Consider the following 14665-nt stretch of genomic DNA (forward strand, 5'->3'; position numbering starts at 1 on the left):
GACAGACAGACAGACAGAGATAGAATTCCTTTTATGTGAAATATTAAATGGAAAATTCTATGTTTTTCAACAAGACTTCTGTCCAGTCATGTTATGTTCTATCAGAAAATGCAATAAATACATTTAAAAATACATTTTAAATAAATTTTAAATAAATGCAAAAAATAAAGAAATACATTTAAAGGTTATTTTAAAAATTAAATAAATAAAATGAAAAATGAGATAGAAGAGTAGATAGATAGGGGAATTAATATAAAGGTAAATAAATACCGAAGCTAATTAAAACAGAAATACCAATTTATGTCACTTTTTATCAATTAATTAATGCCTACATTTATTTTTAATATTATGTTTGGTACATTTAATGGCATATTTTTTTATTTATATATTGAGTCATTTATTTATTTATTTATTCATTCATTTTTTTATTTTGTCAGGTTCCATCCTCCACAATCCTCAGCCTTCCAAAGGTTTTAATTTCTTATTTTGAATTTCGATGTCTGAATTAAATAATTCCAATCTGGGTGTGGGTTAACCTGATTTCTAACTAGATCAGCATTTGATTAATTGATTTAATATAAATTCATTAATGTCGTTTTTTGTATATTTTTGGACATTTTATATCTGACTTACATACTAATCCAGTTTTTTAAATTGCAATACTTGGGGGTTTAATTGGGGGACCACGTTGATTCCGATAGATGGTTTTCAAAGTTTATTCTAACTATTACTCATGGCTATTATTGGCATCCGTATGAGAGTTTGAAGCCTTAACTGAGAGTTTATTTTAATCTAACCAATCATAAGCATTCTTTACACAGCAGTGTAAAGTGTTAAACCAACACTGATGCTTCTGTTGATTTTGTTGTACCTGTGGTGCATCTCACATTCCTGTCAGAGAAGAGTCTGCAGCTGCTGATCCTGAAGGCTAGGTGGCAGTATTGGCTTTACTGAGCTGCATGTAAACACTAAGAGATCCAAAGAGGCCACTTTGGAAGCAAATGTCATAAATAATTCAGGGATGCACGCAATAAATCAATATGAATGTTTTATGGAAAAAAAAAGAAACAATCATGCACACTTTAACTTCCAAAAGACAAACATCCAAAGCAAGTGAAACACAATATATATTTACATATGAACACCACTGGTAATTTTCAGCATGCCTCTCTAACCAGCAGCCATGGAGAGCTATCAGACAACACTGTGCTCTATACACCGTTCGTATTAGTGATTTAGATATTAAACAAAGGCTGAAGATTTTATGACCATGCACAGCTCTCCTTACACTAATCTGCTCTGAAACTTTTCTGTACATCACTCTCCACCTGTGTACAAACTAGGGATTGTGAAGCAAACATCAACGTGTCACCAACAAGAAACTGTGATATTAGAGCTGGCACATTAAACAACATAAAAAAACCTTGAATTAAATAAAAATATCTCTCCAGTTAATCAGATCAATGCACCTCAGGAGAATTGGGAGCCACACAATGATGAACATCCTGCAGCAGAGCCTTGTCTTTTAGTTTGCTCCATCAACACCAAACATGCAAATAACTGACACGAACCATCGACATGGAAGAACCAATTGTCTCTCTTGTTTTCTGCAGGCGATCCAGTGGTGATCTGATCAATAGATACAAAAGGTCTGACAGTGTTAAGACCACTTGGAGGTCATCGGAAGCATTAGGCAAAACATTATTGCAAGGGAGAGGTATGTGCGCTGTGAGACGGGTGGTCAGAAGTTAATGAAAATGTCAGGCCGAATAAGAGCAAGTAAACCTGACAGGAGAGAATAATTCAGCTTTCTCCCTCATTATATTTTCTTGCACAAATTCAATTTGGAGCAGCGCAGAGGAGTATTCAGATTGACATTAAATCCCCAAAAGGGACATGGATCCCTATGAATATTATTATGAGAATTCATCATGCTTTTGCGGTTTTCCCAGATTTGCATCAAGTCTATTTAGATCCAAGATTAGAGTATTGATCTCTGAGTGTGACCCCCCTTTCAGTGTGTTGTTATGAATTATGATCTCATTTATGACACAAAGTAAGTAGGATATGAATCCCTCATAGTCATGCAGAAAATCCCCAGAGCATGCGATGAAACGTCTCTCAGGCAGCTGAGCAGCCTCTCCAGTGTCTGTGGAAGAGGATCAGTTCATTCCTGCAGCGTGGATCCTGGCAGCTCGTTGGTCAGCGTGTGCCAGCGCTCCACCTTCGTGCCCTTGTTCTTCAGACAGTCTATCCAGTGCTGCAGAGTTTCTCCCTGTGAGTGGCACCCCAAGGACACACCGCCTAACCGGTGCAGAGACAAAAAAGAAAGTCAATGTGACTCAAGAGGAAAGGGCATATTTGATAAACAAAACAGTGATAAATTATGTTAAATATGTTTGACTCTATAAAGAATTTCTGGGTTTTTGCAAGGCCTAAATGTCAAATAAGGTAGATTTCGAAAGACACAGTAAAAGTTGATGCTATCAGCCCGGCTTTCTATCCAAAAACAAAGTTATATTTTAAATAGCAGCTAGCTATATGACCAGCAAGCTAATGGCCAAGAAACAGATTTTAAGGTTAAGATACACCTACTAGCTTCTTACGGCTCAGGCTACCCTATTATGGTGTGTTCAGACCATATGTGTATAAAATATAGTATATGTGTATCTTCTGCATTGTGTTGTTTTTTGTTTTCTACTGTTTTATCAGCAGTAATTGCATACTTTGTTGTATTTTTTTCCCTAATTGTTTGTGTAATGATTTACAGACAGATATACATTTCAATTTCAAAAGAAATCGAGAACCAAGGAGTATAAATTCCTTTTAGAGCTGCCCCCTCTTAGTAGATTAATCAACTAATCAGTCATTTTGGTTTTAGTCGACTATTTTTTTAGTCGATTAGTAATTTTTTTTACGCTTAGTTCCTGCTGAATTGCAAACTTATTCTTAAGAAACATATGAGCACATCTCTGGTAAACAAAAGATTTAAAGTTGTGCTTTTGTGTGATTCTCTGTGGAGAAACTCAGTTTTACAGATCTGTCGATTAAATCAGCTAATCGATTAGTCGACAAAATTGTAGTGTTAGTCGACTAAACATTAAGAGAAAAAAAAGTCAGAAAGTATTGAGAAATAAACGTTGGTTATTGGTCTTTTCACAGGATTTGTTAAAAATAAGAAACGGAGAAAAACACCAGACCTTAACTTCTGTAAGAAACACAAATCTTGAGTTTAAAAGATCCCAGAAATAGAGAAAAGTATTCAAATAGAGAAACAGGTGTAAATGTAATCTAGTCCCACTCAGAGTAAGTATAGTATAAAGCTCATTTTCAGCCCAAATGTCACTAACACCCTTTTGGCAGCTAAAAGCTGCAAATTACACACAGCGCTGCACTCGGCAGCAAATAATAGAGAGTACAGCTTAAAATATCTTTGGTAACATCTGCCATGGGTACATTATTGGACTGCTAATGATCCAGAAACCACTAGCAGGAAATTATTGGCTGCCTATGAAGTCACCTATGAAGTCATTGGATTTCCCCAGGTCGTAGTCCCACACCGTGACCTCCAGCGTCTTGGTGGCTAACTCTGAGAAGGTGATTTCATAGAAGAACTCCTGGGTGGAAACAAAGAGGGCAGGGGGTGAGTGGACGAGGTCAAAGGTTACACATATAAACCTCTGAAACACTTGCTAATGAGGCAACAGATAATAATGTGCAAACTGTAATTGGCTGTCTTAAAAAAAAAAAAGGCTGCAGGGACCTTGCATGCGGTGTAGTGTCTCTGAGGAGTGTATACATATAAATGAGCTGTCTCTTTACATTCAGTGGCTGCAGATGTGCTCCTCGCTCCCACAGTTATGCACATACACAAACATGGATGTCTACCTCATTAAACTCTGGGTTGAGAGTCTTTTTTATGACCGCTGTTTTGTGCTTGGACTTCTTCTGAACGTCTGGCTTGAGGTACCTGAGACAGAGGAATGCAACACCATCATATATGAGTCTGGTCATTACCATTCACAGGTCATCATAGTACTGCTGAAAGGACTAATAAGCTAAAAATGGTGACAGCAAATTACCTGTAATAACTATGTAAAGGTCAGAGTAAGTTCATGCGTAGAGAAAATCATTATGTTCACTCAGGAATGACTCAATGATGGACAGAGTCAGTGGTTTTTCATGTCATGTCACTCTTACTCACTACCTCATTCACAGTGACTTATTCACTGATGAATGATTCATAAAAAAAATATTTACTTAAAGGCAGGGGTGTAACTGTTTGTGACTGTAACAATGTCGTATTTGGTGTACTTGTACTTTTTTGAGTGTTTTTAAAAATATTTAGATATTTTTGCAGTCGTAACCGGGCCTGGGCTTATCAATTTGTGCACTGTACAACAATGCAGGTCAAAAACAGTTGTATGAATAATAATAATAATAAAATAATAATAATAATAATAATAATAATATTATAATCAATGATCAGATTCAGTGGTTTGACTGCCATGTCACTCTTCTACCTCATTAAGAGTTACTTCTTCACTGATGAATGATAAATAAAAAAAAGTATTTACTTAAAGGCCGGTCGTTTTTGTGTATGTGTATTGTTTTGAAATATTTTTTAAAATATGTAATTTTACTTTAAAATTTTTTATATTTAGATATTTTGCAGTCACAACTGGGGCCGTTCATATTAATAATAACAAGCCGTTAGGATTTCTGTCCATTTGTGATGTCACAAATATACAATATTTAGATCATTACACGGTTTTAAACATAAACATTCTAAATGTGTCCCAGTTTATTTCCTGTTGCAGTGTATGTGAATAACATCAGCTGACAGGAAGTAAACATGGACCAAGCTGTTGCCTAGCAACGCAATTCCGTTGAAATGCACTAAAAACGGAGCGTTTCAGGAAGAGGGTAAATATAGGTATATTCAGACAGACAGAATGAGGAATATAAAGTTTTTTTTTTAACATTAAAGCATGTAAACATGTTCTAGTAGAAACACAAAATACAAGTATGAACCTTAAAATTAGCACGATATGGGACCTTTAAAGGCATGGGTGGACATAACTGTAACTACTTGTACTCCTTTTAGGTAAAAAAAGGTTGTTGTAATAATAATAATAATAATAATAATAATAATAATAATATTTAAGTTTATTTAGTACCTTTCATAGAACACAATTCACAAAGTGCTTTACAAGATTAAAACTAAATTAAAATCAATAAAACCATAAAACAATTAAAAACAATAAAAACAGTCAACAAACAGCTGTTAAAACACAAATGTACAACACTAGACAGTCAAAGGCCTCCTAATGACCCTTAATTAATCACCACCCAGCGGGCAACTACGTGACACAAATCAAACACACCTCAACAGGTAGCCTACATGCCACCAGGTCTGTTTGGCTAAACATGCTGGAGGCTAACATGCTCATGGTGCTCCTCCTCCGGCGGTGATGGCGTCTTTCGATGATATCAGAGAGAAATATCAACTTTAACTCGTTTTTTTGTCGGCGGTCTGCTATTACCTGAGGAACTTTTACCTTCAGCTGAGAAGGACTGGTGCTTTGAAAATGAACTGAGCTCTGCTCCCAGTTGAACCTGGAGCAGACTTTGGAGGACATGGAGGTGCTCAAGACTCAGAATCACCTTCACTTCAGACTAGTAAGTACAACAACACACTTATATTACAGAGCAGAACATCAACGTTGCTAAGCAACTTAACATTACATAAAAACTTCATCTCTCTTTTTGCCTTGACATGCTGTGTGTTTGTGGCTGCAGCTGCTGTGTTTATATTGTTTAATACATCTCTGTGTTGTCTGCTTGGTGATGTTTTATTCAGCTGTTGAATTGTCAGGCTATTGCATTCATGTGTTGCTGATTAATGATGGTTAATGATTTAATTATTGTTGCCAGGGGCGCCTTAAAGGTCCCATATCGTGCTCATTTTCAGGTTCTTACTTGTATTTTGTGTTTCTACTAGAACATGTTTAAATGCTGTAATGTAAAAAAAAAACACCTTTATTTTCCTCATACTGTCTGCCTGAATATACCAGTATTTACCCTCTGTCTGAAACGCTCCGTTTTAGTGCATTTCAACGGAATTTGCAACGGAATTGCGTTGCTAGGCAACAGCTTGGGTCCATGTTTACTTCCTGTCAGCTGATGTCATTCACATCCACTGCAACAGGAAATAAACAGGGACACATTTAGAATGTTTACGTTTAAAACCGTGTCATGGTCTAAATATTATATATTTGTGACATCACAAATGGACAGAAATCCTATAACGGCTTGTTTCAAACGCACAATTTCTAAATACGGGCTTCATGTGTTTCTCCGTATATTGAGCATTTTGATAGTTTAACGGTATTTATATAGAACTTAAACCTGCTTTATAATATAAAAGACATGAAAATCTAACTTTTTACAATATGGGACCTTTAATTTTTGTTGCCAGGGGCGCCTTAATATTACTCCGGGCACCGGGGCTACTGGCATTTTGGAGGCCCTCCCCTCCCTTCATAATATACCATGTATAGCAATGTGGGACAGAGAGTATGTTTGTGTGGGACAATGTGGGACACGTTACCAAGGCTGAGAGGTAGTCTACAGTTCTAGTCTACTAGACCCTGGGTTCCCAGCTCCAGACCTCCAAACACCCTACCTGCCCATTTTCCACTTCTCACACACCTGAACCAGCTGATGCTCAGCCCTGATCCAGCAGTAAGAGCTGCTGAGTTGTATCAGATGCATCAGGGGTGTTAAAAACATGGCGTAGCTACTACTGTTGTGTTATTGATTTATTTAAGCCCGTGCATTAAGGCGCCATTGATTGTTGCACCCGCTGTGGTGTCCAAAGCTCTTTTTTTTTTTGACTTATTGTTGGTTATTTTGTTTCATTGTCTGAGTTTTGTCTCTTTTATGGTTAATTCTCATGAGGCTACACTGAAGAAGGCGGTTGTTGTATAACTGATAATCAATTGTGTTGCACAGGCTGCAAAGCAGGCTATTGAAAATGAATATATCGTTGGTTTGGACAAAGGGGCTCTGTGGGGTGATCTATACATTGATAGGTTAATGCAGTCTGTACTTTAACAGGCCTATCTTATAACATCTCCATCTATTTTTCTTTATTCTACCCTCTCTCCACCCCAGTTTTCCCTTTTTAAAAATGTATCAACAACAACATACAGTATATTTACTCAGAGTAGGCTACATTTTAACTGACCTACTTTTAGTGAAAACCCTGTATCTGTCTAAGTGATTTTGTATTAAGTATTCCTTTGCGGGTTGAAAAAAATTGTCCTACTTCTTAAACCAAATAAACTATTTAAAAAGCCTCTTGGATGAGCTGGAAAATGCATCGTCACAAAGCTGAAAACAGGGCTGTTGTTTTTCTGAGCTCATGAAAAGTTGACTTTCCTGAGATACATGGTTCTCGCAGGACAGCGACGCTACAAACATATGATGATGTTATAGAATATGATGCATTGCTGTAGATTAAACTACGAAACTGTATATAAAGGAGGTAAAATTAGTGCAAGATCTACAACAGTAAAACAAAACATCAATGCAATAGTAATATTTATCCAAAAACATCATATATGATAGTACAACACTGACAGGAATTATGCAGTACTTTTACTTGTAGTGGGGTAGTTTCACTTTACTTCCTCCACCACGGCTGCACAGTAAATATGAAGCTACAGCCGGCAGCCTTAGTTTATCAGAAAGACTGGAAACAGGGAGAATAGCTAGCCTGGCTCGGCAACTTGTCATTTTTACACTCTGTTTTTGTACGTATTAAACACACTGGTGTGACATCTTCATTAGTGATATTTACTGCAAGTGTTGGTAGGTGGATTTTGTGACCTTTGGACAGAGCGAGTCTAGCTGTTTCCCCCTGAATCCAGTCTTTATGCTAAACTAATCTAACTGTAGCTTCATATTTACCGTACAGATCTGACGGTGACAAGTGTGCTCCCCAAAACTATTCCCTTAAAGGTCTAATATATTATATGTGAAACTAACCATATGTGAGTGTGAGGACTGCATCACCAAACGCAGCGCAGATTGAAAAAAGCTCAGCATCCCTTCGCGAGGTGTCATTAAATTCTCTGGATATTTTTAAGCCAGCTGGAAGGAGCGTGGCGAAATCTCTATTCACATTTGCTTTCCACCCACCACCCACAGCTCGGAGAGCGTATGTTCCCACACGCTCTCAGACACAACAAAGCATCTGGGGAAAAAGCTCCCGCCAAAGGGCAAAGATGCGAGCACGCATCCGAAATGAAAGAAGGTGCACGACGTGTTACGGTGGATGTGTGAGGGATGTATGCGTAGGCTCGCTGGATGTAAAGGAGGAGGGAGAGTGTAAGTAAGGCATGATGGGAAAGGAGAAGGAGAGATCGGTGTGTGCTGAAGTGAAGCGAGGAGCGTGGAGGCATGTGTGTGTGTGTAAGTGTGTGATGGCAGGCTGTTTAGTGTTTTACTCTTTCCAGAAACAACCTCAAAGCCAGAACCAACACTCAGGAGAACACCCAGTGAAGACCAGGGGGATTTTAAAGCTCATTTGTCCAGTTTCTGTCAGGGTGCATCATTCAACCCAGGGACCTTCCTGCCCTCTCTGGCACAGACACACACACACACACACAGTGACACACACACTATTGCTTTTCTTTCACAAGTGAGTAATGAAACTCCGAAGGACCTCGATGACACCAACAATAGCACTCTCCTACCGCGATACTGTACGCCCATAACACTAGATCATGTCACCGCCTTTCAATCCATTTTGAAGGCTGTCAATACACACACAAACTGTTACCATTATCTTGGCGAGTGAGTGATATGTTTCACAATGGCTTCCACTTGTGTGAAAGCTGCCCCCATTTGTCACTATTACCTCGCGCGGGGTTAACTCGAGCCATCTATCACTCATGAGCCGCGAAAAAAAGGTGATTCATGGGGTCAATATGAGCCAACGGCCAGTTAAGACCAAACGCAGGTAATAAGGTGGAGAGGGAGATTGGCGCCGGATAGGTCATGAGGAAATTGTTCTGAAATGAGGAATTGTGAAATGTCAATCCGTCAGTCTAAGTTGTGTATTTGTTATTTAATCGACGTTGCTCCATTTTATGTAATCAGAAAAACACCACGGCCGTCAGTTAGTGGTCATCCTTACGTTTTAACGTAGGGGTCTGAGTAGCCGTTGACGTCCATGGCTGCCAGGTGGGCGCAGCGTTTGACGCCCACGCACAGCCCGCCGCGAGCCCTCTCCTTGGCCTCGCCCTTCACATCGCCATCGCTAGCCGGGGGGAAGTACTGCAGGCAGAGCAGCAAGCGGCCTCTCTCCTCTAGACTTCTCTGCTGCTCAGTCTCCCACTGAAGAGAGACAGAGGGGATAGAAATAGAAAACACAAATGTTTACTGCTCCGTTAGTGACTGAAGGTTCAGAGTTAAAAATGAGGCTAGAGATATTCCGATACCGATTCCGATACCTGAACTTGTGGTATTGGCCGATACCGAGTACCAATCCGATACCAGCACGATTAAAAACAAATATATAGATATAATTATTATTATTTAGCAGCTGTTTACTCCACTACTACATTTTCCTTGCACTGACTACCGTTACACTCTCTGCGAGCACAGCACTGTTGTTGTTTGCTATCGTCACATGACAAATACCTGCAGTCAGTTCTTCTTCGCTGCTCTAAAACAGTAGTTGCCAGAGGCAGCCATGATACATCCAGTACAGTGAAGGATACTCTTTTGGAGCGTCAAAGAAGAATTGATTTCCAGTTAATTAAACATGTTGATTTTTTTCTGGGTTAATAAATTATGGTATCTGATCGGTGCATAGACTGGTATACTCGCCGATACCCGATACCGAATGTTGGGCAGTATCGGAGGCATTTCCGATACTGGTATTGGTATGGGAACAACGCTAATTACCAGAGGATGAAATGACTTATGTGTAATGTAAAAGGGGTCGCTGGTTGGTGTGATAAACCCTCAGAGAATTATCACCTGACCTCTACGGAGCTTTTTTAGTAACTTCCAGCTTACTGTTTTTGTTTCACAGCCCACAACTTTGCAATTTCAGTTCACCCTCGCTGCTCTCATCAGTGTCGTTTTGCAGCTGTTTACAGTGAAAAGACTCTGATGAACCCACTATATACTACCTGCTCAGCACCAAACAGCAGACAGACAGAAGTTATCGACTTGCTGGTGGACATAGTGGAGCATTTAGCAGCTAAAGAGTTATTTATTTACCTCAGGAGGTGTTCAAGAGCAAATCATAGCTTAAAAGAGAGTGACTATTGGGACTTGTGGACTCAAACACGACTTCAAATGAATGCTAATGTTGCTCTCTCGGTCTGTTAGATGTATAAATAAGCCACAGCTGTTTTGCAAACACGCTCGAGATATCAACGTAATAAGGTTATTAATATGTCAGCGTTGTGTTTACTGAGGCCAAAAGTCAAATCCACAAACCGTGGCAGTACAGTGCAGATCTTCCTGCATCAGCAGAGCTGTAATCAAAGCAAGCTTATGTAACCTTTGCGTAAAAACCACGATTCCAGCCGATACCCACCATGTCTTTAAAGGGATCGTTTGGGTGTTTTGAAGTGGGGTAATACAAGGTACTTACTTATCCAAAGAAGGTGTATTACCTACAGTAGATGACGGTCAGCCACCTGCAGTTTAGAGAAGCAGACAGGAGTTACCGCACAGAGGCAAAGCAATGCACTGCTGTGGACGGGGCCGGCACCAAAATATATTCTAACCACCTAAAAGAAAGGCTCACCTAAAAAAATTCAATATCAGTTTAAGTATACGCTATATTTGGAATATTTTCCCCTCTTTACCTCGCTGGTAGAAAGCCCTTTCAGATGAGGAACTGAAGCCGTTGTATCCATCTATGCTCTCACCAAAGGCACCAGACTCCATTGAAAAAAACTGTAATTTTACCTCACAGAGCAAGGGAGTTGCTGGTCTACCGCTGCCTAGATCTGTGAGGTTGTTACTGCTGTTGTGTGTCTCTGGTGAATACGAACTAACCAACATCACACAATAGCACAAACAAACTAACCGATCGAGGCAGCGGCAGACCAGCAACCCCCGTCGTCTATGAGGTAAAATTACTGTTTTTTTTCAATGGAGTCTGGTTGCTTTGGCGAGAGCATAGATAACAGCTTCAGTTCGCCGTCAGAAACGTATATAATATAATATAAAATATTCTAAACATAGGCTATACTTAAACTGATGGTGGGCCTCTCTTTTAGGTGTCTAAAATACGTTTTGCTGCCAGCCCTGTCCACAGCAGTTCATTGCTTTGCTTCCATGCGGTAACTCATGTCTGCTTCTCCAAACTGGGGGGCGTGACCGTTATCTATTGTAGGTAATACACTATGGAGAAGTACCTCATACAACCCCACTGCAAAACACTCGCACTATTCCTTTAAGTCTCAACCAGACTGAACCCAACTGTTACTGCCAAATTTGAGGTCCAAAACAAATCGACTCAAGGTTACATTTTTGCTTTATTTCGTCCATTACTTATCAAGTAAGGCTGTAGCTGCGAAACCCCTGAGTGCACTGAACTGAGCAGGGTGACTTTTATTGCTTATGAGTTAAACCTTTCATTTGTGAGAAGAAAAAATGCTTCATTTCTTCTTTCAAACGTCACACGGTCTTTCAAATGTACTTTGTGTCTTTCCCTGTGGTGTAGCTCATCTCTCTTCTTTCTCTCATAAGCAAACGCACCTAAAGAGCTCAGTGACTTTCATCTAACATTTGAGAGTTTCATCTGCCGCAGCTCAAAGACAACCTCAACCATCACCTGTCTCACACAGACTGACGCGCCACCCTTAAAGACGTATTTGTGCACTTTGTCGCTCCCGGCTCGAGTATTTTCCGCGGACAACATCAAACTGTTACCAAAGCAATTGACAACAAGCGCAGCAACAGAGTAGATTCAAAGTGACAGATGAAAGAAAGCGAGGAGGCAGCAACAGAGGGTGAAGATGATGTTCTCACAGGACCGTGACTCACCCCTCATTGCCAACAGCACCAATATGTGTATGTTATTTATAGGAAAGACGCGCTGTTCTTCATCACTGCAGGTGCATGTTTTTCAAGTTTCTGTTTCACCACAGAAAATGGAAAAAAAGAGGCTCCGTTTTATTGCTTATAATGTAATTTTAATGTGAAACGGGGTTCCATCACTGAATATCTCTCCTCTCCTTTATCTCTCCTCATCTCTCATTAAGTCTTATCTTGGGGCGAGTGATGGACACAGCCAGGGCGATCAATATGCCACATGCCCAACGCTCCTCCCTCCCTTTCTTTAATTGTCTCAACAGCTTGCCCCTCTCTCTTTTTTCCCTACATCATTCTTTCCTATTTTTTCTCCCTCTCCTTGTCTTTATTCTTCTTTGGGAATCATCATCACTGCCAACAGCCAGCTCGCCATCTGCCGTGACTGAGCAAGAGACTTTAAAACCTCGCAATTAGTGGGGATAATTTGCACCAGGTATCTGGTAATAGAACAGCTCAGACCTTCACAGATCGATAGAGAGCAACTCATTAGGGAGGTGAAAATAAACAGGCGTCAATGCGGAGCCAGCGACACACACAGTGACAGACGAATGGGAAGCAGATACACTTGTGGGCGGGTTTGCAAGGCGAGAGAACTGGCAAGAGACGACAAGAAACAGCCTTGAATGTGGAGAGAAACACAGAAGCACCTTTTTTACTCCAGTTAAATTACAAGACTACACTGGTCCTTTGGTTTGGCCTCTTTGTTAATTTACCTGATATGTGATGAGAGGCTCTAAAGTAAACTGTGTCAAAAAAAAACCTGAGACATTAAGAATTTGTTAACAGCTCTGAGATTAGACAAGACCAGTGTGTCTGCGAGTTTTCTTCCTTTACAATTTTCCTGTATTGTGTTGTTAATTGTACTACTCTACGAGCCTCTACAATTGCCCCTCGGGGACAAATACAGTGATTTGAATTGAATTGAATCATGTATAATTTACATTTTTTGTCACTTGTGAAAGAAAAATACACCAGTTTTCCTCTTACAAATTCAAGGTTGAATTCATAGGCAGCCATGCTCAATTCAGTATACTCTGGGGTTTTGCTCTTATCGCCTTATTCGGTCTGACAAGTGGCATATAAGTGGTTAGCTGTTTTTCAAAGGAAATGATCATTTTCTATCATGACTCATCTGTACTTGTGGGACTACTTTTTAATCCTGTAATTGTCACTTCTTGCCAGCAGAAGCTACACTTTTATTGTAAACTGTACAGTTTTAGATATTTGCATACGTTTTCCCTTTTTCGTAACAGGCAGCCATTCGTTTTCATTCATTTCCACATGATACAAAAATCAAACTTAATTATCCAGTTTAACCACATATTGATTACCTCACAACAATAAATTAATTACATGACTCTCGTTAGTCTGCTAATGGATTTTCATGTCTGAGAAATGAATATAATGGGATGTTAAGCATACTTAATTTGTGGTAAATGCTGTAACTTTAATAGCACGCATCTTAACCTGCAATTATTGGTCAAATTAAACATTAAATTAAATTTACTGTTGAGCTTATAAAATGTCAGAAAATAGTGAAAAATCTGCTTGTTTTCTAGAGTCCCAAGGTGTCATCAACAAAAAGGAGCAAAGCAGCAAAACTTCGAGCTAAAACAGATTAACTCTGCTAATTAATTGACTGAATTATTGACAAAACACTGGGGCGAATTCACAAAAGGATTGTGCGACTTTTGTGGCCGTTAAATCTGCGAAAAATAAACTGTTCTCAAAGCACCCACAAAGGGTGAAATACACCTCTAACTTTCTTGCAAAGCAAATAGTGTCTCGGTGTATCTGTGCTATTTTCACGTATTTAAATGAGTCGGTAAAATTATTAGCGTCTTCAGAGAGTTGGTGGTAACTGAGGCGTGTTGGGTCACGCCCAGACCTTCCAGTGATCAGTGGTTGTAGCCAAGCGAAGGCATCGTCATGCTACGCGCAAACTCATTTATTTTGGGGATGTAATGACAGTTGCATCATGATAAGTAAATGAATAAAGCTCCCCTACATGTCTTTTTTGAAAATGAGTAAATACAATGAATGAAGAAAAGGTTAGTATATAAATGAATAAACAAATTATTTCTTCCAAAAGTCAAATTGCACTGAGCTGCAAAACTTTATGGGCGTGTTTTATCATTAGCCCAATATCTTTTTTGAATCAGACCTTGAGACGGGGCAGAGAGCATTTGCAAATTCATGGTGCTATCAGCGGTCGCAATCCATTCTTTGTGAATTTGCCCGGTCGTGTCTAGAAGGTAACCAAGTTGCGAAACTTGCACGTTTTCGCAAATTGGGGGTTACCTTCTATGGAGATATGGGAGTGCCATAAGTAAGAATAAATCTGTATAATAATAAGAAAATAAATGGAAATAGGAAGACCCGCCCAAAGCCAGTTGATTGACAGCTTGGCCCTTAAAGGAATAGTAAAAGCAATGGGGAAAAGAATAAAGAACGTTGATAAAAAGTGACATTATATAAGATTAATAAATTAAAAAATATTTAGTAAAAAAATAGTATTTTATAAGCAAAATAA

General features: G+C 39.3%; 1 protein-coding gene across 1 annotated transcript in view; it reads right to left on the reverse strand.

The window, feature by feature from the left end:
* Nucleotides 1–1034: 1034 nt before the first annotated feature.
* LOC141758087 (double C2-like domain-containing protein alpha) overlaps nt 1035–14665 on the reverse strand; it is a 29591-nt gene continuing 15960 nt past the window's right edge. Inside the window, exons 8-11 of the mRNA XM_074619187.1 lie at nt 9209–9408; nt 3889–3970; nt 3521–3617; nt 1035–2304 (exon numbers count right to left, since the gene is read on the reverse strand). Of these exons, the coding sequence (XP_074475288.1) occupies nt 2168–2304; nt 3521–3617; nt 3889–3970; nt 9209–9408 (516 nt within the window). The 3' untranslated portion in view covers nt 1035–2167. The remainder of the gene's footprint in view (nt 2305–3520; nt 3618–3888; nt 3971–9208; nt 9409–14665) is intronic.

This window comes from Sebastes fasciatus, chromosome 20 (genome assembly GCF_043250625.1).
Source record: "Sebastes fasciatus isolate fSebFas1 chromosome 20, fSebFas1.pri, whole genome shotgun sequence".
NCBI classification, from domain to species: Eukaryota; Metazoa; Chordata; class Actinopteri; order Perciformes; family Sebastidae; genus Sebastes; species Sebastes fasciatus.